We start from the raw sequence: 24508 nt of genomic DNA on the forward strand, positions 1-24508 counted from the left end.
TACCATTAAAAAATTAAAGCTCATATTTAACAACTTACTGTTTGCATTTCCTTCAAACAGAAAGATACTACTTGTTTCAATTTCACTATTTAGTTTTAAGGTCTGCAAACATTTCTAAATGTAACGATTCTAACTGGATTTAAAAAATAGAGTGTAGGAGAATATTTCCATGAGGTTCAGACTTCAAAAACCCACACTTATGAGTTATACTACAGCCATCAGTGTTTTACAAAAGCAGTAAGAATATCAGCACCATCTCTAATCAGAGTTCTCAGAACATTTTCCAAGTACTAAAATTCAATGCAACTCTATTCAGTTATATAGGACCAAATCTTGTCATCCTACAAGAATTCATCACTTGTGCTGACATGAATTAAGAACTATACACATGTGTACGAGGGCACCTGCTTAAATGTTTATGATGCCAAGTTCAAAAATAAAGAACTTCCACAGTACAGCTCTGAGAATGCTAACTAAGACTCCAGATTATAGTCTGAAGAAGTTTCAAGTCAGATTCTAATAATAGCATTTTCTTCTGAAAGCCTCAGTCTTTCCAGTGCAAGAAGAGAGAATCTCTTCCCTTCCACAGGTCAAGAAATGTTTCCTACCATGCTCCCACTTCTGAGATTGCTCCTATCACTACTATTTTTCTCATAAACAGATAAATTTTGCTAAGGTAAACAGAACACACAAAGACCAAGAACCTGACCTTTAGTACACTGCCCCCTTCACTTCACACTTTCCAGATTCATATGAGTCATTAATGGGATACTGTTAATCAAACTGACCCAGGCTACTACACATACTTTAATGTATCATCCACATTCACTAAACATCAGGTCTTTTGGGATGTGTAAATGTTCTTGCTCAAGTTAAGATCTTAAGTTCAGACTCCTGCTTGTACTTGAACCAACCCATTTATCAGTGATCACTGAGGCAATATCTTACGACAAAATCATGCTCTCAAGCCAATCCCACAGCTCCTTCAGACAACAATTATGTTCTTCTGCAACTAAAACCATCAACCAAAACATCACAGCATCCCATAGCACCTCAAAGCTAATGACCATGTAATACATCTATATCTATGGAGAGGCAGGTGTGGATGCCCTCTGAAACAAAGCTTTGACATGGAGATGCTCAAGCCTAGAACAGTCTTATCTATGTACAGTAAACAGAAAAGTGTACATTTGGAAATGTCATTTTTAGCTACTTTGTGCCTGAAATGGATCATGAACATACTCTCAAAAGACTGGAGGTGGTCTGTTTTCATTTTGAAATGCAAGAGTAAACTCCATTCATCTAACTACTTAGAAGTGTAGGAACTTCACATTTTGAGTGCTTTTTTGATTCAAAGTGACACCTTTTGAGCAGGCTACCTGTGTTTTTCCTCCCTCATTGTTTATCTCTCTGCCCAACAGAAACAGTATCTTGAAACTTATGGTCAAGAGGCATTTGGGACAGAAGATAAATAAAGCAATTATGGCAAGGACAGTAACTTGAAAATCTAATCCCCCCCAGAAAACAGTCTACTTTTAAAACAGGCAATGTTGCCATTGTATAGACTTCTACAGTTGTAGAATGTTTTCCCTGGGTCTGTGTACCAGCACAATTCTACTAGAGTAAAAAATCCCTTTTACAGACAAATTCTAAGGAAATGACAAAATACACCATTCATAATTGATTTCAAATTCCCTTAAAATTTACAGTTATGTAAACAGAGATGTATGGTTGGAGTAGAGCTCTTCTTTAAGAGTAAAAATGGAAAAAAACCCCAAAACAACAAAGACTGAAACTCTTCAAAAAAACAGAAGGGAAGGGTTAGTTCCCTCCTTGCTGTCACTGTTTTTTTTAACTGTATGGTCTCAATCATCAGTTGGAAGAGCTATCCAATATTGGACTTGATTAAGTACAAGTTACCAATGTGTGATTTGGGAGGGTGAGAATCTGTAGTGTAAAAAAAGACATTCAGAAATGTGTATCAAGTGTGATTAAATCTGGATTGTTGAGATAAATAAATAAACACCAAGTAAGAAATGAAGGTAGTCTGTTTTAAGAAAACGATTCACAAATACAGCCAAATACAGCTCTGATTGTGGATGAACATGTGTTTGAACTATTTTCTGCCACATCTTCCTGTATCTGCTTATCAAGATTTCAACCTTATAGACCTTCCTATCAAGCTAACATGACAATTAATAAGCAAACAAAAACCAAGTTAAAACAGTAAAAGGCATCACAGCTCCAAAACTGTTACTGAAGCCTTCAGAAAGAAACTCTGTATTCTGGTGTTCTACCAAAGACTGCTATACAAAAATAATAGCACTCAACAAATACAGTCTGGATCCAATAAGGTACTAGCAGGATGCCATACAGGAACAAACTGGGAACAAGTTTAGCTGATACTGATAGATTCTCCCATTTTTTTCAGACACTCTGTTTCACAAGCATTTCAAACTTTTTTTCTTTTACCTCTTTTTTTTTAAAGTCAAATGATTCAGAGTCCACCTTAATGCAGAAGTTAAAAAAAAAGGAGAAAATGTCATGGTAGGAAGCCGGTAAAAGTGATTTCTTTGAGAGATTAAGTAACAAAATGCATTTGCTTAATAAAAATGTATGCCAGTTCTTTAATAAAGTGACAGATGTTTACTCTGAAATTTAGCTTTATGACTGACCATCAAAACAGAGAGAAACATAAAGCTAGCTAACACTTTCAACCAAGACATGCAATTGTGTCTGAAAAGAGAATATTGCACTAAGAGAAGAACCCTGAAAGCTTTCAACGTTTCCTTCACTGACCTAAAAAAGTAACTAACCATTTCCTATAAGCAGTAGCAAACCTGGCTTGGTCCACATCCCTACATGTTGATAAAACTTTATCAACAAACCGGTATTCCATTTCTGGACCAAGAGAGTCCTGCACAGGAGCACGCTTCAGGCGTTTTGTTTCTTGGGTATAACCTTGTTTGCTGCTGGATTCATTCAAACCATCAACATCCATAGCTTGTGCCATGTGACTTGTTGCAGGACTGTGGTGGAAATTATTCAGACTTTCATCACTGCTGTCCACAGATACCGCTGTACTCATGAGAGGAAGTTTGTTGCTTAAGTGCTGCTGAAGGTAGAATACACACCTTCTTCAAAGGAAAAGAAAAGAAGAAAAAAAAAAGTCATGCACTGAAAATAACCTGCTGTTGCTGCTGAAGTGTTTCAATTCATTTGCCATCCCACCAGATTTCCCTCACAGACACAAAATCTGCTGTCTCTGCACACTGTACTAGAAAGGGCTCCATGTCACCTTGGCAAATCTCCTGTTACCTCGTCAGGAACCTGCACCCAGCTAGTAAAGCAAACATTTTCGGCACCCAGTCTTCTGTCGGCATTTTGTTCATTTTTTGTTGTTTAAACATTTCAAATATGAGGAGGCTCATTACCAGCATCTTGTGTCTCTTGCACAAATTATAGAGACAAGCGGAGCTTACACTGCAAGATATTTAAGCCAAATCAAATTTCCCACACAATAGCTCTGATTATGCTCTTGAATATTTTCAAAAGGCTTAATATATAGTAGCTTAAAAATCTTTTATTGAGTGGTACTTCCTAAAACCAGAACAATTTGTTTGGAAATACCATGTGAAGACTCATCCACAAATCAGAAGGAACTCTTTTGACCAAGTCCTCTTACCTATGACACCACAAGGTTTCATGCCCTGGGTAATTGTCAATCAGTTCACTGCAGAGTTCCATCTCTTCATCTAAATGGTGGGGAAGATCCACGTTTTGCTCCTCTGCACAGGCAGCTTCCGTCCCTGCACTCTCTTCCTCCTTCTTTTGTTCATTTACCACTTGATTTTGTACCAGTATGTTTTTGTCAGTCATCGTTCGGCGTATCAAGGAATTGAGTAAGAACTGGCGGTAATGAAATCCACTATGGTCTGAGACATGCATGGATACCCAATATTTAGTGGATGAAAGTTCATCGAGGAGAACCTGAAACAAAATGCAGAGACAGTTATCAACCAGTATAAAGGAGGAACTTACCACTACTGCTTTTGTATTAAGGTAACCTCTTCTTTGGGAATTTCAGCCACTGTAGTAATGGTTTAAGAATACACAGAAAAAAGAACTATTACTGAGCCTTTTCTACTATGTGCTGAAAAGCATCTTGGCATCCCTGCAGAAAACAAATAAATACTTCTTCCAAACTGTGAAAAGGCAAGTTTTTCAGAAACCAACCCACAACCTGAGTGGGAAAAAAACCCAAACCTCTTCTGATATGAAAAAAGCAGTGGTTTAAGAACCTCAAAATGGCTAGCAATAAACACTATTTAGAGGAGGCACAAACTACACTGCTATTAGCTTTAAGAATTTTACTTTCTACCCAGTGGATTGTGGGTGTCAGAAGGTAGGTGAGTTGCTTAAAAGGAAAAAAAACCAAACTTAATTTGCACCTTGATTTTCCGTGAGAGAATGTCAACCATAACATTATGTTTAAAGTCCTAGAGCCAGTGAAATATGAAAGTACTTGTCCATAATCAGGTTGCTTGATTTTACTACTGAAGAACCCCTAGAAAGGCTTTCACACCAACTCTGGTAAATACTTGAATTGCCAACTGTAGCTCTATTTTTAACACTTCTGGTTCCTGCGTATTGTCTCTTAATTCTGAGTGCTTTTAAACTTTCAAAATTAATTTCTGGAGAGAAATGCAAGTTTGGCTCCCAGACAAAGCTTTTACTATGCTTTGTTGTCTCTGTTAGAGCCACTGGTTTCATTTTTTTTCATAGGCCTTAACCTCTTTCCTCACACTGCTTCTCCTCCGGAGCTTAAACTATCCAAAGAGATCAAAACTACCCTTTTCATTTACTTCTAAAGACTTTTGGAAGTAATCTTAATAATCTTACGGTATACTCTTGCTTTTAACCTCTTCTCCTAAGCTACCTACATCACTTAACAGGACCAGCTGATGCAAAACAACTTTCCTAAGTAGAAGTCTTTCTTTCAGATACTGCAGCACAAAAGCCACAGCCTCCCACAAAGAAAACCATGGAAACACACAAGGCTAGCTATACAGCTTTCTTGAGGCCGTCTGTTCTAAAAGAAATTGGAGCAAATACAATGAAAACAGTGCCTTCTACCCTAGATAGTCATCATGTTTTTCTAAATCTTGCCAAAAGATACCAGCATCACCTTCCTTTCAGAGATCAGCAAACAGAAGTGCAGTATTAAATAACAGTCCACACACAGGGTTCTTAAAGGGGGTAAAAATCCATGTTCACATCTGCACATTAAACAATAAGATCAGCTTTTCCTTTCTTCATAGAACTTAGTATTTTAAGCTTTTGAACTTCAAAATGTAAAAGTCTGTTAAGAACAACATAAGGCTCAGAAAAAATCAGATCAGCCTTTATTCAGCTGTGATTGATACTACACACATTTATGCTCAACTGAGACCTCGGAAGAATCCAATTAATTTATCTGAAATATTTATAAGCTACATATTTACAGAGGAACATCTTAATTACACATTTTAACTCCCTGTACAAAGGGAACAAAATTATTCCCAGCATCACACCTTACCTGAACCAGAACACCTCTTTTAAAAAAGCAACACTGAAGACTGCCATGAAAACTTCTTCAGATCTACAAAAAACAGCCTCGTACCTAGGAACCTCAGAGTACCAGTGGAAGATGCTTCTTACAACTGGAAGTAAAAGAAAAAGCCAGCTAATATCTGAATTCCAAGAGGTTCCTTCTTACAAAGCCAGCTTCCTCCATTTCCATCTCTATCAGTACAAGGCCTTTGCCACTGTTCTGTGAAGAAAGAGGAAACTATATGAAAATACCTCCTACTCCACTCTTGACAACCTCTTTTCTACCTCTGGTGGTGAGCTGACTACCATGGAACTGGCAGCCTCCCCCAGAACATGACGTGTGTGCTCAGTGACCTTTGTCTCAATCTCTGGGTATGCATTCCCTCTTACACCCTCCCTGACCATGTGCTTGCTTGTTTTAGTGCATTTTTCCAACCATAAACTAGAGACCTGAAACTTCCTCCCTAGTCTGGGACACCAAGGAAATTAAAAGGAACTGGGGAAACAAACTTTTAAGGACAACCAAATAAATAGCACTCACAGAAACTAGGACTTTTAAAGACCCTGTCATCTAAGAAGAAGCTAAGGCATTGCTGGGGATGGCTACAAGAAAAACTACTTTGTATCTCATGAACATGTTGTCTTCTGGGCATCACACAAGAGAAGTGTTGCCTCATGACAATTACCCCACTACTTGTTTGCTTGCTTATTTTACTGTAGGGTCTGACCAGTCAATCTCCACCTTTTAATTATGAAATTGAATATTCCAATCTAAAGAAAACAAAAAAGTTTGTCAATCCTTGCTGAACTACACACTATTTCTCTATCTGCATGACTTCACTGAAGCAACATGGTGTGTATGAATTTTAAGACTATACCCCTACTACTCTCCTACCCCAGTTCTCTAACTAATTATGCACCCACCTTTTAGTAGGTATCTGAAACTCATGATCGAACCCCACTAACTGCACAGTCATGTGAGAAATCTGAAATCGGGCTTTCCATGGTAAGAACTCCAATACCAAAATTATTAAATTAGTTTCAAATAATCTATTCTTGACAAATCCTTGATTTATGTTAATGAACACTTATAAACACTACATAAACTTGCTAATGCCATCTAAATTCTGCAGCTAGAACAAACTGAAATGTCTATATTGAAAGAAGATAATGTTTTTGACTGTCCAATGTAAGAAAGAAGAAACATCTATATCCTTTGAGTAAATTTTCCTACTGGGCCAAAACTTTCTTCTCTAGCATTTTAAATCTTTTTCCCAGAGCTTGAGCTGAGATTCAGTCTGCATTAGCATTAGGATTATCAAACCAAAGGGAAAAGAATAACCAAAATCCTATTACACAGCCTACCTCTTGAAATCCTTCAAAGCAGGCTGACAGCTTTGTTAATGATAAACTCATTTTGACAAGTCATATTTAAATGATAATACAACATACAATTTATGTTTCTGGGCCTCTGCTTCCTTGTACACTTCAAACTACAGGCAAAATTTGTATTACAGCAGAAATACAGCCCTAATTAATACAAGTACTCCTTAATTTCAGGCAACCTTGCAAGAACTAAATGGCCATAGAATCAGCAACTGTTTTATCCGTCAATTTTTCAGCATGGTTCCAGTCATGCATCTTGTTGATAATTATCATACTTTTCAGATATTCAAACACAGAAATTGCTGAAGGTGTTACATGAGACATCAAGCAAGTAAAAAACCTCTAAAGAATGGAAAAGCCAAGGCAAAGCTGGACAGGACTTGGCAAGAAGCGCAAAAAATAACAAGAAGAGACTGTGTAAATACACAGGTCACAAAAAAAAGACCAAGGAGCATGTATGCTTGCTAATAAACAAGAATTGATGGCAACTGACATGGAAAATGATGAAGTACTGAGTTTGTTGTCTCAGTCTTCACTGGCAGTCAGGCCTCCCTCCCACTTCTCTCTAGTCCCTGATCCTCTAGACTCTTGTGCAGGAAGCTAACTCCCTCCCACTATAAGCAAAGAGCAGGTTCAGAACCACTTGAGGAAGCTGAACAGCCACAAATCGATGGCATCTGAAGATCCATGTTACAGAGCTCTAAGACAACTGGCTCATGTTGCCAAACCACTGTCCACCCTATCTGAAGTCATGGCGGTTAGGGGAAGTCCCCAGTGACTGGAAAAAGGGAAACACTGTTCTCATTTTTAAAATGGGAGAAAGAGGAAAAAGGAAGACCCGGGGAACTGTAGACAGTAAGCACCCCCTCTGTGGTTGGCAAGGTCATAGTGCAGATCCTTCCAGAAGACATGTTAAGGCACCTACGAGACAAGGAGGTGACACAAGACAGCCAGCAATCATGCCTGACCTATCTGGTGGCGTTCTATGACAGAGTGACTACAGTGGTCAACAAGAGAAGACTAACAGGTGCCATCAATCTAGATGTGGAAGGCATTCAATATGGGTTCCACACGACATCCTTATCTCCAAATTTGAGACAGATGGAAGGTCCATACAGTGGGTAAGGAACTGACTGGATGGATGCAGCCAGAGAGGAGTGGTCAACAGCTCTATGTCCAAGTGGAGACTGGTGATGAGCCCTTTAGGGCTCTCTGTCTTGGGACTGCTCCACTGTCCCCTCCATTGAAGTATTCAAGACTGCGCTGGATGGGGTCCTGAGCAACCTGATCTAATGAGTGACATCCTTGCACATTGCAGGGTGGTTGGAATGAGATGGAGATCCCTCCCAAGCCAAACCATTCTGTGATTTTATGAACCTGAATATTTTTGTGAAAATGCCTGCTTTTTCCTTGTTCTCCTTCTTATTTGCTTTTTCCTTGCATCATATCTTGCAAATAATCACTCTATAATTCTGCCTCTTAAAGTTACCTAGACAAATTTAATCAAAAGTTTCTCACAGTCTTTAATGTTCCACACTTTTTCCTAATTTTCCTGTATCCCGAACACCTTCTACTAGGCCTTCTGATGAGGTGCATTGGTGGTGTCCTGAAAAAAACCTAGAGCCAACACAGACACTTTCCAACGAGTTTAAAACATTGGTGGAGGAACAACAGCACCAGTGAAATTTTGCCAGAGGTAACAGAAACCAGAAGGACAACTCTAGACAAAAGTATCACTTCCATAGTCTTCATTCCAAAAAAAGTAGATCAGTAGGGGAAGTGAGATGGCAGGCAAACTAAATAGACTTTAGAATGGTCAAACAAATTTAAATACTACCTTCACAGGCATGCTTGTGATTTGCCACAAAAAGCACTCACAACTGATAGTGAATGAACTCACCAGAATAATTCCAGTTCTGCAAAAAGTTATTTTTATTGCAATGTAATTATTTTTCTTTAATTAAATCAGTACCGAATAGTGAGTACAAAAAGCACTCAAGGTATAATCCTGATCCTCAGACTACTGTTAGCAGTATAATGGACACAGAGCTGTTTAGAACTTGTTTTAAGGCAAAAAATGACTTGAATTTTCTTTAATAGTGCTAACTCCCTTCACCTTTTAATAAGCTCTTGAAGGCACCAAAGTTCCTGTTTTCTGTTAATATAGACTTCTAACCCTAACTTCTAATCTCCAATCTATCTGAATCCTACAATTCTTCTGAGTTTTCTAAAAACTACCTTTTCATATAAACTTGTTAAGCAGACGAGTCCAAATTCTGCCCTGTCTCTGCAATGGACATAAAAATAATGGCTATATTGATTCAACAATATCCAGTAAAATCCTCCCTTACAACCCTATGTGGCAAAATGCAGAAACTGCTGTTAAAAGTGAGTGATATGTCACTCCTAATACTCACAAAGAATTCACCTAACCACTCAGAAAACATGGTATTACAAAACTGCCTATGTAATTTTAGACCACATCACATTAACTAATTTAATTTGCTGCAGGTCTTGATGTTATAGATGCACAACATTCAACACTGCATAAAATGTCCCTGCTGTCCCTGAAATAGTTTAATCAGCTCCCAGTGTAAATGCTGCCAAAAAATACTGCTGGAACTGAAGAAATTAGTTACAAGCACTACTATGCTTTCTCCAAAATTCCTGCTGTCTTTACTTGGTCCTTTAAAATTCTGAAACCACAGGTAAGCTGAGTAAGGGCATCGAAACATTGATATTACATTATCAAAATAATATCTATTATGTATTACCTTTTTCCTCTATGAATTTCCTCTATGAATTTCAAGACTAGTGCTGGAAGAATTACTTAGAGTTGCCCATTCCTTACTTTGGCTCACATAGTCCCATCTATACTCTTCCCACACATATATTAGCACCAAGTACTAAGAGAGAAACAGAATTTTGTATACAGGCAAGAAAAATGTATTATTTCTGCTGAGCAGAACCTGCTTACACTGGCAAGAAAAATGCAAAACATACTCACTACAAGATTTTGCCCCCTTTCTTAAAACATTCTTAGCTCCCTGTGATAACTTCACTTGATACTCTTCATTCATGTTATACAATCTGCTTTGCAAACCAGTATTTGGGTTTTTTGAGAAGAAAATTTAAGAATTTATTCACTATTGTATTATACCTTGACAGTGAGTTTTGCCAAATGCTGTAAAACCCAGATGCGATGGGACCAGGCATTGTAGTTGCTTGGATATCTCCCAGCAGCTTCAGAGCAGACATTCATTTCCTCCTGCACTAGTCGGTGAATCCTCTCCACAGGTGCTGCTCCCAAGTTTCCTTTAGTTGCAAGACTGGGCAAGGAGTTTTCCTGAATTAGCTGTTGCAGCACCCATCGTCTGGTTAAACGATGTAAAGCGTTAATGGTGAGAGAGCAGTTTTAAGAGAAAAAGATGGTTTTTCATGTGCATAAATCAAACCTTTCCAATCTTTCCATCTCTGAACTACTCTGTAGCTAGGTAATGAGTGAGTAGTAAACAACCATCTGAACACTTGCCATGCTATAAACTACAACACGATGATTGCACTCCCAACACGCCTGCATCAGTTAGCTCACTCTAAGTGATCATGGCTACTTACAGCATTATAAAATAAAACAGAGGGAAACAGCAAATTTATGAAACAGTGCAAGCAGCATGGGCATAAAATTTCTAACGCGCTCCTCTTTCAAAGTCTTGCATAGCACTAAAAATGAAGTAGCCAAAGCGAGATAGAAAGAAGTGATTTAATAAAAAATTAATTCTGCTCAGTATCTTTTACAGCTGACCGTACCACACACCACAATTCAAACTGGTTTCTGTACACCACCAGCAGTAGCAAAGTCCAAAAGGTTTGTGGTTTCAATGGCTATAGGTATAAACAAAACAGATGTTTCTACTGATGAATTACACATATTTGATTTCACGTGTCTGAGATAAGCACAGATTCCTAGATGTTCTGGTTTTTTATTTTACTTTGGACAAAATTTTAGTAGCATTTTTAGAGGCAACCTCAATGCTGCATCTGCAGCCCCAACACAAAAGGGTTCTACAAAAATAGATTACAGATGTGTAAATTTCCACAGAGCAGCCCATGTCAATGGAATTGCTACAGTCCAGTGTGGAATGCTCTGGAGACACTGACATCCTCTTGTGTGCAACACGGAGGTTATCCTATTTTGTACTGGCTCACATTGGTTCCAAAACCAATGAATTGCTACTTTCAAAGATGTCAAAATTTCTTTTAACTCCAAGTTAAAATAAATCAATAAAATAAAATAAAAGTAATAAATTACCTTTTTTGAAAGAGAGAACTCTATTTTGCAGGCCATATGTAAAATTATGTATCTACATATATATATACACACGTATATAAAAAATAGATAAGTTAACCACATATTAAAAACATTGCTAACTCATCTGCTTTTTCTCTCATTTGAAGACATCCATAATATGCTTGTTCACTCGTGGGTTTTATCTATATTGTATATATATTCACTCAGTTATCAAAAAAGGACAAAGTATTGGAAGACAATATTGAAGATAATTTAGAAGAATGCAATTTTAAACTGACTGTGGTTCTCAGCAGAAAGTTACAAGCAGTGTATGAACACTTTCTTCCTATACACCATTTGTTCTAAATAAAGATGTACAGCTAAGCAAACCATGCTCTGTTGTGTAACAGTATTTCATGAAACATAGTAATTTTGAAGACTTAACTTTGAATTTTTAAAAATGTTTTTGATCCAAACATCACCTTTTGTATTTTTTACTTCAGTCCACAGATATGCAAGAAATGGAAAATTAAAAAATTCTAGGCAAAAAAACTCAATGAGCATAGTCACTCTTTTAACAAGAGATATGTATTATTTCATTAACATCATTATCTGAGTGAAACCATGAAGACAAAATATTTCAACTCTCTAAATTATTTCAGTTTCTTAAAATGAGCATGCTTTATAAACCAAGGAAATCTGATAAATTACATATGCAGGGGAGAGTGAAAAAATACAGACTTTATGATCTCTGTGACTACAGCATCAAAAAACCCATAAAATTAAACTAGAGCTACTTTCTAGACAGTTCAATCACAACCTCAGAAGATTTAAAATCTATTTCTGGAACCCGCTGAATATCATGGTATTATTTGGTTTTTATGCAAAATTTCCTGCATTAATTTTACTCCAATTTGGAGTCATTTTCACTTTTGCATGTTACTACTGCTCTTACAACTCCTGGAATCCAACAAACAAAGGATTGTTAAGTGACAACTGCACAATCAATATATATACTGACTGTATATGCACAAATTATATCTGAACTTCCAAAATATACAGCAGGAGGTCATCTGACAAAATGAATGACAGGTATTTGGCATCCTCAGCGAGTGTATCTCCCATGCATAAGAAAAAACAATTTGGTTATGTTTTACCGAATTTTATTCAAAGCCCCATTTTTTGCATCTTCTGTCTGAGATTTAATACCATGGGGGAATAGGTAACCCAAAATCAAACATTATGCTGATGCAGAGAAGTATTTTTGCAAATCTTATTTTCTAACATGTATGAATCATGGTCAGCATATCTAAATCCAAGCCAAATATTTGTGCAATCACCCTCAAATATAGTTTTCTCATGTAGGCAAGTAAGAGAAAGAAAAAAAATTATGACACTATCAAAATACTCCTAATTTAAGTTTGCATTGAAATTATTGACAATTTTATATTATTTCTAAAATGTAAATAAATATAAAGAACCTAACATTCTGACTTATTTGATAAAAATATATTGATCATCATAATTATATGGATGGCACCAGGTTCAGAAGTATTAACATGCAAAAAAATCTTATTTTTCTGGTGTTAGCTACCATGTAGAAAAGGTAAACTATGACAAACTGCAAGATTTTTTTCCCCAATATAACTATATACTTCTGCTTCAAAGTTATCAAGTAGCACAAATCATTAGCATGAGGATGATGAAAAGAAGTGGAACATCAAAATTAAAAGTCAATGCTGCAGAAATTCATTGTTGTTGCTGTATCAATGAAATACCTTGGAAGACTCCAGGCATTGCTTACTAGGTTTACCTTGAGACTTTTAAGCTTGTGCATACACTGACAAACAAGAGTTTACCAACAACTTTCATTTCCAAAAATTCTCATGTAGTCAGTAAGTTTTGTTGTGTTCCTTATAGAGTATGGAGTCCCTAATGCAGTATCAACTTTAACACGTCCAGCATTAGGGCAGCTGTAAACACAAACATTGCAAACTGCTTCCTAATATGTTACATTTAAATCTCTTTAGGGCTGTCTATAAAAGGTTGACCTAGCTTTTTATTTCTATCATGAAAAAAGATAACACACATACAAAGTTTTTTGGGTTTTTTTGTTTTAAAGCTGAGCAATGGATCTATGCTTCACTTGGCTCTGCTACAGGCTTTTTATGGACAGTCATTATTGAGATGGTTAGCCTTGTGCATTTGAGTAACACTGGAATTAAATTTTCCAAACATGTGATCCATTATTTTAATATCCAGTAGTGGTGACTGAATGATTTAGTTTAAGTTAGAAATAATAAAAATAAATTCACCAAACCAAAAAGACCAGTATTGAAATGGAAAAGAACCCAGCTTTATTTAACAAAGGTTGGCTTTAATAGAATCTTCATTTTCTGAAATGTAGACAAACAATACAGTAGTAAATTTGAGGGAAAGGAGAAATCTACAGTGCTGAAATACTTACAATTGAGGAAATCAGAATTTTCAGGTTGAGGATTTTAGGTGTTGCAAGACATGATAAACCTCTAAGGGAATTTATCCACCCTCCGAAGTTTATTTAAAAAGTATGCAGCAGAAAAGGTACATATGATTTCAGTTCTAAGTGTAGAATATAGACAGGTAGCTTCAAAAGCCAAAGCACAGTATTCTGCAATGACTGGTTCAAAGAATCTGATATATTTCTAGATGTCCTCCTGCATCTACAACTCTCCTTAACCCAAGAACAAGAAAGAAAAAAAAAAAAAACAAAAACACAAAAAAAAAAAAAAAAAAAAAAAAAAAAAAAAAAACCAAACAAACAACAAAAAAAACCAACCAAAACAAAACAAAAAAAACCAACCTAGGAAAAATGCTTCAAGAGTCAATAGAAGGCAAAGGAAACCAACCTATGAATCCATGTTTCTGGACTTTTTGGAAACTTGGTTAACGCCAGTTTTCCAAGATGCAAATCTTTAAGTGGATTTAAAGTGCCAGACAGTATTAATTCTTTCCTACAAAAGATAAAATAAATCAGTGTGAATAAAAGTAGTAACCTGAAAACAGAACACAAATCCCAATAACAAATTGCATGGCATTTCCTTTGTATCATAACAGAACTCCACTGTCAAACAACAAGAGTTTAAAAAACCCTTAGTGCATGAATCCATTTTACAACACATACATATGTACTATACATATGCGCACAAAGAACTTTATCTTAATCTGAACACATACAACCCATTAGTTTTCAAACCTACCCAGAAATTACTGAGTCAACTACCTGTAGGGTTACATATATGAAAAAACATCCCTTCTTGAAATTAAGCCCTTGGATCACTGTGTACATGTGGAAATATTCTTACACATAGCACTCCTCCATACTTACTTTTAGTTTTTAAATACCGTTCAAGATACAGGGTCAAGGTTCCCTAAATTTATTTTAAAAAAGGAAGTATTCTCTGCGTGTAGAATGTTTTACAAATTTAACAAAAAGGCTGCAATTGCTCAGTTTACTTAAATGCAAAACAATCTTTGGTTAAAAAAAAGTTGAAAATTTGCCCTGACAAAACTTAATGTTCATCCAACACAACCCTTTCTAGAGTACCTCCCACAGACAGAGCAAAATGAAAATCTGTACTTGGCTTTCTCACCTTCTTTGCACAGAATTCCCTGCCCCTCACCCTCTTCTTTCTAGCTTTATAACTCTTATTGCCTGTCCTGAGCATGTTTGTAGACATCACCCCATCACTGGCTCCTACAAGGGCATTAGTCTTCATATCCTATTCTCCAATCTAGTAGGTAGCAGCTTTGAAGTAAAGATACAGTAAGTTCCAAAGTTACAATCTGTAGAAAGAAATTACACATTTCATTTCATTTAATGACATGTGCAATTACACATTACACATTTCATTTCACATTTTCTGTGAAAAAACTGAGAGTACAAGAAGCAAAAGCAATTTTGGCATGGGTTTGGATTTTGGCTAATAATTTCTGATTCATCATAATGATAGGCATGGCACTAGTAAGTGAGGAGCAGATGATCAACTCTCTGACCAAAAGACCCCAGTGGGAGGGGAGGAAATAGATTCTGGCAAGTTCTGCTATCACATAAGAAGGCAAAACTCTGCAGTCTGACGCAGAAAACATAATGTTGTCCTAAAGTTATGGCCCGAGTCTCACAAACAAATTGACATATTTCCTTTCTGTCAGTACATATTTTCTGTCTGAGTTGGTAATTTTTAGTAGGAAACTGACTCCATCCAGTACTTTGGCTTTGTGTTGGTGTAACTGAAACTTATAACCACAGTCAGAAGCTAATGGTTGCAACACTAACAGTGAGCAAGTATTATTTAAAACTGAAGCAGAGTGGGGAACATATCCTTATGGAACGAATCCTTATAAAAGTTTTGCTTCTGATAGCTACTGAGGCATCTCTTTTTATCTCAACCAAGTTCCAGCATGCTTCAGATTGGATGCTTTTAGATGTTTTTTAACAGGCAGGTCAGATATACCAACCAGAAGTGGCAGACTGATCAGACCATTCTGTGCTAATGCACTCAAATTTGGAAAGCAGACAAAAGAAAGATTCAAGGTCAGCACTGGAGCAGGTGGAACAACTACCTCATTACTGCAATGCAAGAGGTGACATTTTGGTAAAAATTACTTACCACACACACACAATGAAAATACAGCTTAGATTATTGTGATACTTAAAACAAATACATGTACACATTTAACAGAGATTTAGATTACCAGGCCACCTACCTCCCAAAACCTAAACTTTCAGTGAAGAAAGTGCTCTTTCTATATTAAAACATTCATTGTAAGTAAACAGCCTCACACTTATACACTCTTAAACTTCCTCTTTTGCAAAATTGAGGAACAGTACAGACAAGATTCACCTTCACTGCTGCAGTAGAAAAGCTGGTTTTAGCTTTAATGATTTTCAAATAAGAGATTCTCCCATTCACAAAGGACTGCAAGCACTAGTATGACTGAAGTACCATACACTCCCACATAAACCTCTTCTAAGCTCTTTCAAATAACATCCAACTTGGGATATATAATTTCTAGCTCACTTTCTTGCCATGTGGATCATAGATAATGTTTCAGCCTTAAGGATTATAGCTCCATAAAAGATCATCTGGAATAATTTTTACTTGCCTTATGCTAACACCTTTGAAGTCATTTATATCTGAAAGCAAAATGGGAGTTTTCAGAGCATCTTGTTACCTAATGTCTTTTCATCAATTGTACATGCTAGGAAGTATAACAGGAAGAACAAAGGCAATTATGAAAATTCCTTTACAATCACCCCATAAAAATTCAGGTCAGTTTAACTTGCAAGACTTTTCAACTTCTAAAAACACAGGATAACTGAATTTAGGATCAACAACTGGCGATATCTCTTATCCCATTCAGTATAACAGGGGTTTCTCTCTCAGTTCCTGGGAAGTGACACACCTACTCTCTAGCAAGTGTTTCTCAGGGTTTAGGATAAATATATATATATATAAATATACACTGCCCTTCTGTAACTTTCCAATCACTTCTAAATTAAACAAATAAATAAACAACAAATGTATGTAGTAGGCACATTACAACTGTTGAGAATAGCTACAAAGTCAAGGCAGACCTATTCCTAGTTGGCCTAGATAACATGTTTCAAGTTCTGTGATCTCCTGTGCCTCATTAATCAGATACGACTTTCTACGATTGTCAGCTGAGCGGAAATGCCCACTTGTCTTCCACAACAGCATTCAAGTTTTCTGACTGGGCTCTGCAAAGTCCTGTGTCCTTTCCTAGGAAGGGATTTCCTTTTCTCTCTCTTCCAGTTCAGTGCTACTGAGTCAACCACTATCTGTGAAGCTTTCAGCAGAATTTGATATATGAAAAAGGGATTATCCCTGTCTACAATGAAAAAGTCAATAAAGAAGATACAAGAAACACGCTGTGTGCAGGGCTGCTATTCAGTAAACAACTAGAACACTTTATATTTTTTTAGGCTAGAACACTTTTTATTTTTTAGGCTACTTAAGAGTCTATAATGCTTTTTCCCCCTCAAAATAAAGCAGTGAATTAGTGTATGGAGAACGCAAGATGAACCTGGCATGACAAACATCGTCTGAGCAACAAGAAACCAATCATCCCACAACAGATCCATCATGTTCTGCAAGCAGAGTGCAAGTCTCATACAATTAGTTCTCAGTTGTGACTATCTCAGGATAAGGATATATCACCAGCATCCGTATAGAAAACAGTCAGTCCTCTACTCTGTGATTGATTATGCCAAACATCTGGCTAGCTTGATCTGTAATTTCACAGATAAGCTGAAATACATGTCAACATAACTAAAGTGCCTCCCCTTCAAAAGAGCAAACTCCCAGTGGAAGCCTAGAACAACGTAGGGTCAGATTCAGCAAAGCAGTTCCTTTGCTAGAATGGGCCTGCTGGCAACCTCCACAGATACTGACTGGCTTGTGTAACAAAATCTCTCTGGATGCTAAACAGAACTTCAAAGACAGACTGACTTGTACATCACTAGTCAATAATTCGGGGAGTAAGGCCAGCTTCCGTAGTAATTTGTGTATTTTGGTAAATCATAAACATCATAAAAGAGAAAACAATCTTCATCCATATTCCTTAGCATTTTTAATTCCACTTACAACTTTGAACTACTCTTCACATGCACATAAAAGCTAACTCTTCCAGCTGTCAGGTACAAAAAAAGCCAGACTGATAAGGATGAATGCATGTGCAATAAAAAAAATTCCACTAAACATAAACCAAAAACCAACTGTAAGTACCATAATATGAGATTACTGTAGCAGCTCTAGTACATATACAAGCTCCTAAGTCCATTTTAACACTTCAAAGCTACTCAAGTTATACATTTTCATGACACTAAACCCTTTGCTATCACATTCATCCCCCTTTTTGAGACCTGAGAGATAGAAAGATACAGAACACAGCAGAATCCTTCAGAACTGTATCAGCAGTGAAAGAACAAAAAAGAAAAAGCTGAATTTGCCATAAGTAGGGCTGACAACTAGACGCAGCCATTATCTTTCTAGGTCATTTTGTTAATACACCACCTGCAATAGTGCACTGTAACTACAGAAGTCCTGTTTTCCATTAATGCACTCCTAGAGACTATCATACTTTCGTCAGCCCTCCAGCCCTCCTGAAACTATAGCTTTTATCGACTGTCTCCAGTCTTTGGTAACAGAAAGAGAATATTCCTCCAACTCTGAAACTTACAAAACAGCTGTAAGATTACAAAATTGTAAATAATTGTTGTTTCTGCACCTCCTGAAGAGCAAGGAGGTAAATTCCTGCTCCTCCTCCATTATGACTCCTGGACAAGTTCTGAAATTTGACCAATGATGAAGCTATGCTAAACCCAGCAGGTACAAGAAAGGAGAGAGGAGGGGGGAAATGTGTTTGAAATAAAGGGTAGACACCTTCTCTCCCTCTCTTGCAGTTTATCTACTGAGCCTCAATAGCCTGCACCAGTAATGGCAGCAAACTGAGCTGGAATCTCAAAAGAACTCAAAGACAGGTAAAAATGAGAACAGTGAATACACACAGCAGATATCAGCTGAGCACATTAACTGCAGAAGGAAAGAGGAATGGTAGTTCAGTGGGTCTTATACACCCTGAAAATGTGGTGTAAACATGCCTTCATATGCAGCACTGTAATCATCAGCCTGCAATAAAAAAACCAAACCAAAACCAAAAAACCCAACCAAACAAAAACCCCCAAACAAACAAACCAACCCAATAAAAACGAAAAAAGGGCAGTCTCAAACTATCTGCAACATTTAGGAAAGAAGAGATTTTTAACATTCTTTCAACACTTCTTAGCTGACAAGTTCTTGCTGCGTCACTAACAACCACTTGAAACAAAGCTTTCAGTTGACTTATGTAAGGCCCAGCTCTTTTGATGGCATTTTCTGAGTGCAACATACCTTACATTCCAAGCAGTGGTGAAGTCGGGGTTCAGCAGTAGCAGGGTACACGTGATATCTATCAGCTCTAAAACGATGGAACAAAAGACATTAAGATTAGTAATGATTTGCACACAGCACTGATCTCTCTGCAGACCTTTACTCCCTCTCATTCCCTCAGTCTCTCTGCTATGAGCTGCTGTACCTCTGTAAAATACTGTTCTTATTCCAGAAATGAGAGAGCATTAATTAATTGTTAATTTAAGAGGAAGCAAGATCTGCCATACCCTCCCTTTCATTATTTAAAATAATGAACTGAGTATGCCCTCAGAAAGGAAAAATCATAATATGAAATCCTTGATTATTCAGTGATTTTAACTAAACACACTATATATGAGAAGCAGAGAATTCTTCAAAGAAAATCCAAAGATTTTAAAATACTAGAGAAAAATAAAAATATACCCTACTATTTTAGAGCAAGTCTGAGCTGCAGATGGCTGCCATATATCATACTGTTACAAAAAATACACACACTATTAAAAAACCTATAGCTAAAAAATAAAACACCACATCTATGAATGAGGATTACAGAAGTACTCCCTATTAAACTGTACAGAAAACACTTTAAATGAAGCACTTCAGAATGAAGTTTTAAGACTAATTCAATAAAAAACCCAAAGCAAAAACCAAAACATTTGCTTGCATGCCTGCATTTAAGCACTGTATACTGTAGATTTATGTATTACACATATTTTTAACTATGTCATAAAACTGGAATGTGACTATACAAGCCTTTACTGTAAATTAAACTTGGCTACTTTCTCTCCTAATCACCCTGCATTTAACATACTAATTAGGTCATACTTCAGGTGATTTCCAGCAAATAAGAGGTACTTCATTCCTTGAAGGAAAAAGAAAAGGATGGTATCTCATGCAAACAGATCTCTGGTTACTGCAGTCAATATGATGGCAAAATGAACTGTTAAGAAATTCCACAGTAATGATACACAAATTCAAAACGCAAAGGGACTTGGCTTCACATATCACTGTGTGTCTGATGGATCATTTATGTCCAATTTTGTGTTTTCCATTATGTTCTTCCTTATGAGGAACATGCTAAGCCACCATATAATGCAAGGGGTGATGGGGGGCATGGTGGGGAATTCTTTAGTGTACTTGACTTTGCACTAAGCTGTAATGTTTTGAAGTATCTCAAGGAATGAACTTAACTTTCTATTTTCACAAGTTAAACCTCTCTTTGCTGCCAAGGAATAAATATTTTTCATATATAAAAAAATGCACATTCTTCCTAATTTGCTGCCTGAATGTACAAATATTATTCCTTGGTTTACCCAATTCCTGAACCAGCAAAGTATTTAAACACCCATTTAATTTTATGCCACTGACTATCCCAATTCTTAAGTAATCCCAAGATTACTCACATAAACAAAATCAAACATACATAAAATTAAACATCTGCTAAGTGTTTTGTGGCTACTATTTCAATTTTACATTCAGAAATTAGTTTGGAACATTTATCAAAGCATAATTTTTATAAGGAGGTATAGTTAAAATTGTGGGCTGTGATTGTTTCATGTACATTTTCCATTTTACCTACAACAATGCTTTTAGTAATTATTAGGTACTACCACTGTACATGTTATATGCACATCAAGCAAAAGTTTATTATAGCCTATTTCAGTTTTTTGAATACTTCTCGTAAAAGCTTTTCAAAGTCAACTTCGAACAATACAGCTTGTTTCATCATGATTTCCAGTTAATATGACCATTCTGGTAATCTCAAAGGTCTGTAACAGCACTCAATCAAGTCCAACTTAAACAGAACTTGTTTGCATTTGTCCATTTGCCCATCACACAGGTTCACTTCATCCTGATTATTATCAAAGGAAAGATGCAGATAAAAGGAAAATCTCCAAGTAAAACCCAGTTCCTTCATGTCAATGTTCTTTGATGTAAGTAACAGATGAAGATTCATGAAGTGTGGATTCTGAGCCAGAGATGTGAAATGACAATTTAGTAACCTCTAGGCCACTTTTCAATAGAAAAATGGCACAATTTAGTAACCTCTGAGCCACTTTTTATTAGGAAGTCTTATGACGGATCTGGCACACAATGATAGTACTTGCCAACTATTCCCCCTGTGTCAGTAACAAAACCCAACATCTTTTATTTACAATTTAAAAGTATTTTATACTAGATATGTTTCAGGCAAACTACTGCATTATAGGTGCTCAGGCTGAACATGTCCTTTTGCATATTAAAGATTCCCCAGCTGCAAAAGGACAAATAAAACAGTATGGTTTTAGCTCACCTTTAAATATGGTTGCATACAGTTTTTTAGATATTCTGTGAGTAGTTTGTAACAATTTCACAAAATCATCTTGACGTAACACAAATAGTATGCATGTATAAATTTAAAAAATACTGGAGAAAGGATAAAAACATATTGTAAAACTTAGATATCTAAACTCAAATAACAGCAGGGGGATCAGTCATGATTCTGGATTCCAAGTATCCAAAAGAAACTGTAATTAAACATCTGTGTCACTAACCTATCAATGAATGACTATAAAGCACCTCCTTCTTCCAGGATCCTGTCAGAAAAAATATCAGACATCTGAAAGCAGACACTTAAATCAGCACCCTGTTCTCTGCTGTTCTATTTTAAATGGCTTACAGTGACTCAAAACAGAAGAGGTGAGTAGAGACTACATCTGCAATCACTGATTATAACAAGCTTCAACAGAAGATACAATTGAGTTCTGAAGCGGTAATAGACAAATCAATTTCTTTACTGGATGCAAAAGAAAACAACTACCCTGACAAATTCCAAGCGTGCACTCTTAATTCTCTCCACCACTGCAGCTCAGTTTCTGCTCAAACCTTTTATCAAATGTGAAACTCAATTATGGTAAAACATACTGAACTCCATTACAAACAGGGTTTGAACATGAAGGACCTGACTGTATTTTACAGTGGTTACAGAAAACTTCAGCAGACATGAAAATGCTGCAGATCACCTCTTCTCACACATCTGAAACTAGCTTTTGTAAATGAAGAGACAAAACAGAATGGAGTTTCATTTTCAAAAGAAAGCCAGACAAGTTGCAGGCACTAGTCTAAAATCCATGCTACTGCAGTATTCACTGACAGAGTGTTCTGAGCTGCATTTTGAGAGGAAGGGTTGTGCAAAGTTTCACCTGAGGGAAGCAGAGGCCTCCAGACACCATCCCTGTGGCATCGGCAGATGTGACAGCATCGCAACAAAGCACCTGCACTGGTGTGACTGGAGCAGGGTGCCAGAACAGAGGTAACGGCTATCAGCTGTCTTCAGACACCCAAAAATGTGCCATAGATTTCAATGTTTGTAGTTTGGCTTGAAACAAGAAGTTTTTCTCTGCACAGAAATTTCAATGGGTAGATGTTACAGTAAAACCTGAGACCAAAATGAAGCCACCCAGCTGAAGATCTGCAGTGTAATAACAATATACATCAAAAACTCCTACCTCAGACCTCCAAAAGCACTGCAATGACAACACTGGTGTTGCTAAGATTGCCCGTGCTAGTAGGTTCAACTCCTTAAATGCTAAAGTTTGTATTTAGCTATGTAATTCCATGTATTAAAGTTCTGTTCACTGAATTTTGTAGTCGTCTGCATTACAAATTTCAAATTTGGCATGTCACAATCACCAGTTTCTATGAGAACTGAGTAAATCAGCAGCTGGCTGGTAGCAGTGATCAAAAACATCCTGGTCTTAACAGGTCCAACCATAAACCACAAAGACCAAGAAGAAATGGAAGTTACTTATGTTACCAATACACATCCTCTAGAAAGAGTCTTTTAAAGATGTCTGTTATGAGAAAAAAACATTCAAGAAAATAAATTATGTAAAAATAAAAAAATAAAGGGCAATGTAAAATTTTTAAAGTCCACATCATGACATGACATCAACCCTCTAGGAGGAGTGTGGGAAACACAATGATACAAACAATCTGTTAGATAAAAGTAAAACACAATTGATGGGTCTGTCATACCCAGCAACACATGAAAACACTTCAACTTCTTTAAGCTACTCTTTTGAAGGTAATTACTTCTAAGGATCAAGCCAGTGCACTGTTACTCTAACATCACTCAAGGTGTACAGCTAGCACTGGAAGACTCTGTGTTGCCAGGAGAATGGGTTCCTCCTTGTCATGATCTGCCTTGTCTGCCATTTCCAAAATGCTTGCATTATATATCCATATATTTCTAATAAGAAATCAGTGTGTTTAGCAAATCTAGAGCCCACCATCAGGCAGACAACACAAAAGAATGCAACACTCTCTGCCTTAAGAATGCTCCGACTCCAAGATCCACTAAAGACCTCAATCTTCTTTCTCTGTATCTCTCCAAAGGCAAAAGAAGCTTAAGTGCACATTTACAGATCTGACCAACACCACCTGACTGTGCCATACACTACACTTTAATGAGCATCAGTGCATATCTGGCTTCATCCACTTTAAGTGAAACAGAATAGAGCAATAAAACACTAAAGAAAAGTAGATATCAAAGGAGAAATGCTACTGGCCACATATCATTACAGACCTATTCTAAAAACTTACCTAGCAGTAACACCAAGTAGTACACCATGTTAGTTATGACTAGGCACTAGAGTCTGCACCAGATGTATGCTAACATCCCACTATTTAAAACATAATTCTTTAACTCTCTGTTTCATAATGCAGCCAGGGAGATTGGCTTTGCTACAATCAACACAACTGAATGAATGGTGGCTGTTTGTTTTGCTTCAGGAGGGGAAGACAATCCCACACATGTTGAAGCAAAATGGACACAGTCAGTGCTTTATGGACAGGTTAGTTACAAGTAAAGAGAAACAAATTAAAATATGGTAACAGTCCAAAACTGAAACCCAGCTGCATGTGAGATATTAAAGATCTGAACTCTGTGAATGGTCACAGGGTGCTCTTCAACAGAACATATATCCCTCTTTCTGAGGGCTATGAAAAATACCATAGTAGGTAAAAGATACTAGAAAGAAGTCTCTAAAAGAAAAAAAAAAAAAAAAAAAAGCAGAAATAAGACACTCAGAAGCCCAGCATAAGAACATCCTCTATTCCAACTGCTACTTAGAAGATACTGCAACAATAAACAAAAAACTTGCTTCATCAACTAGTTACTCATTCTCATTCTAAGAAGGATACCTTATAAGCAGTCAAGTACCTCCTATGTCACACCTGTTCGTAATTCTTTATTTTGATTTTTTTAAAGAACATATACAAAAGAAATTTT

General features: G+C 36.7%; 1 protein-coding gene across 2 annotated transcripts in view; it reads right to left on the reverse strand.

Annotated features, from left to right (window-relative positions):
- Nucleotides 1-1843: 1843 nt before the first annotated feature.
- The window catches only part of PTAR1 (protein prenyltransferase alpha subunit repeat containing 1), a 28390-nt gene continuing 5725 nt past the window's right edge, over nucleotides 1844-24508 (reverse strand). The window contains exons 3-7 of one of the 2 annotated variants that reach the window (XM_054004407.1): nucleotides 19219-19285; nucleotides 14155-14259; nucleotides 10139-10352; nucleotides 3686-3990; nucleotides 1844-3137 (exon numbers count right to left, since the gene is read on the reverse strand). In XM_054004407.1, coding sequence (XP_053860382.1) covers nucleotides 2792-3137; nucleotides 3686-3990; nucleotides 10139-10352; nucleotides 14155-14259; nucleotides 19219-19285 — 1037 coding nt within the window. In that variant the 3' untranslated portion in view covers nucleotides 1844-2791. Of the gene's footprint in view, nucleotides 3138-3685; nucleotides 3991-5578; nucleotides 5703-10138; nucleotides 10353-14154; nucleotides 14260-19218; nucleotides 19286-24508 lie in introns of those variants that run through there. The other variant, XR_008441536.1, reaches the window with a different exon arrangement.

This window comes from Vidua macroura, chromosome Z (assembly GCF_024509145.1).
Source record: "Vidua macroura isolate BioBank_ID:100142 chromosome Z, ASM2450914v1, whole genome shotgun sequence".
Taxonomy (NCBI): domain Eukaryota; kingdom Metazoa; phylum Chordata; class Aves; order Passeriformes; family Viduidae; genus Vidua; species Vidua macroura.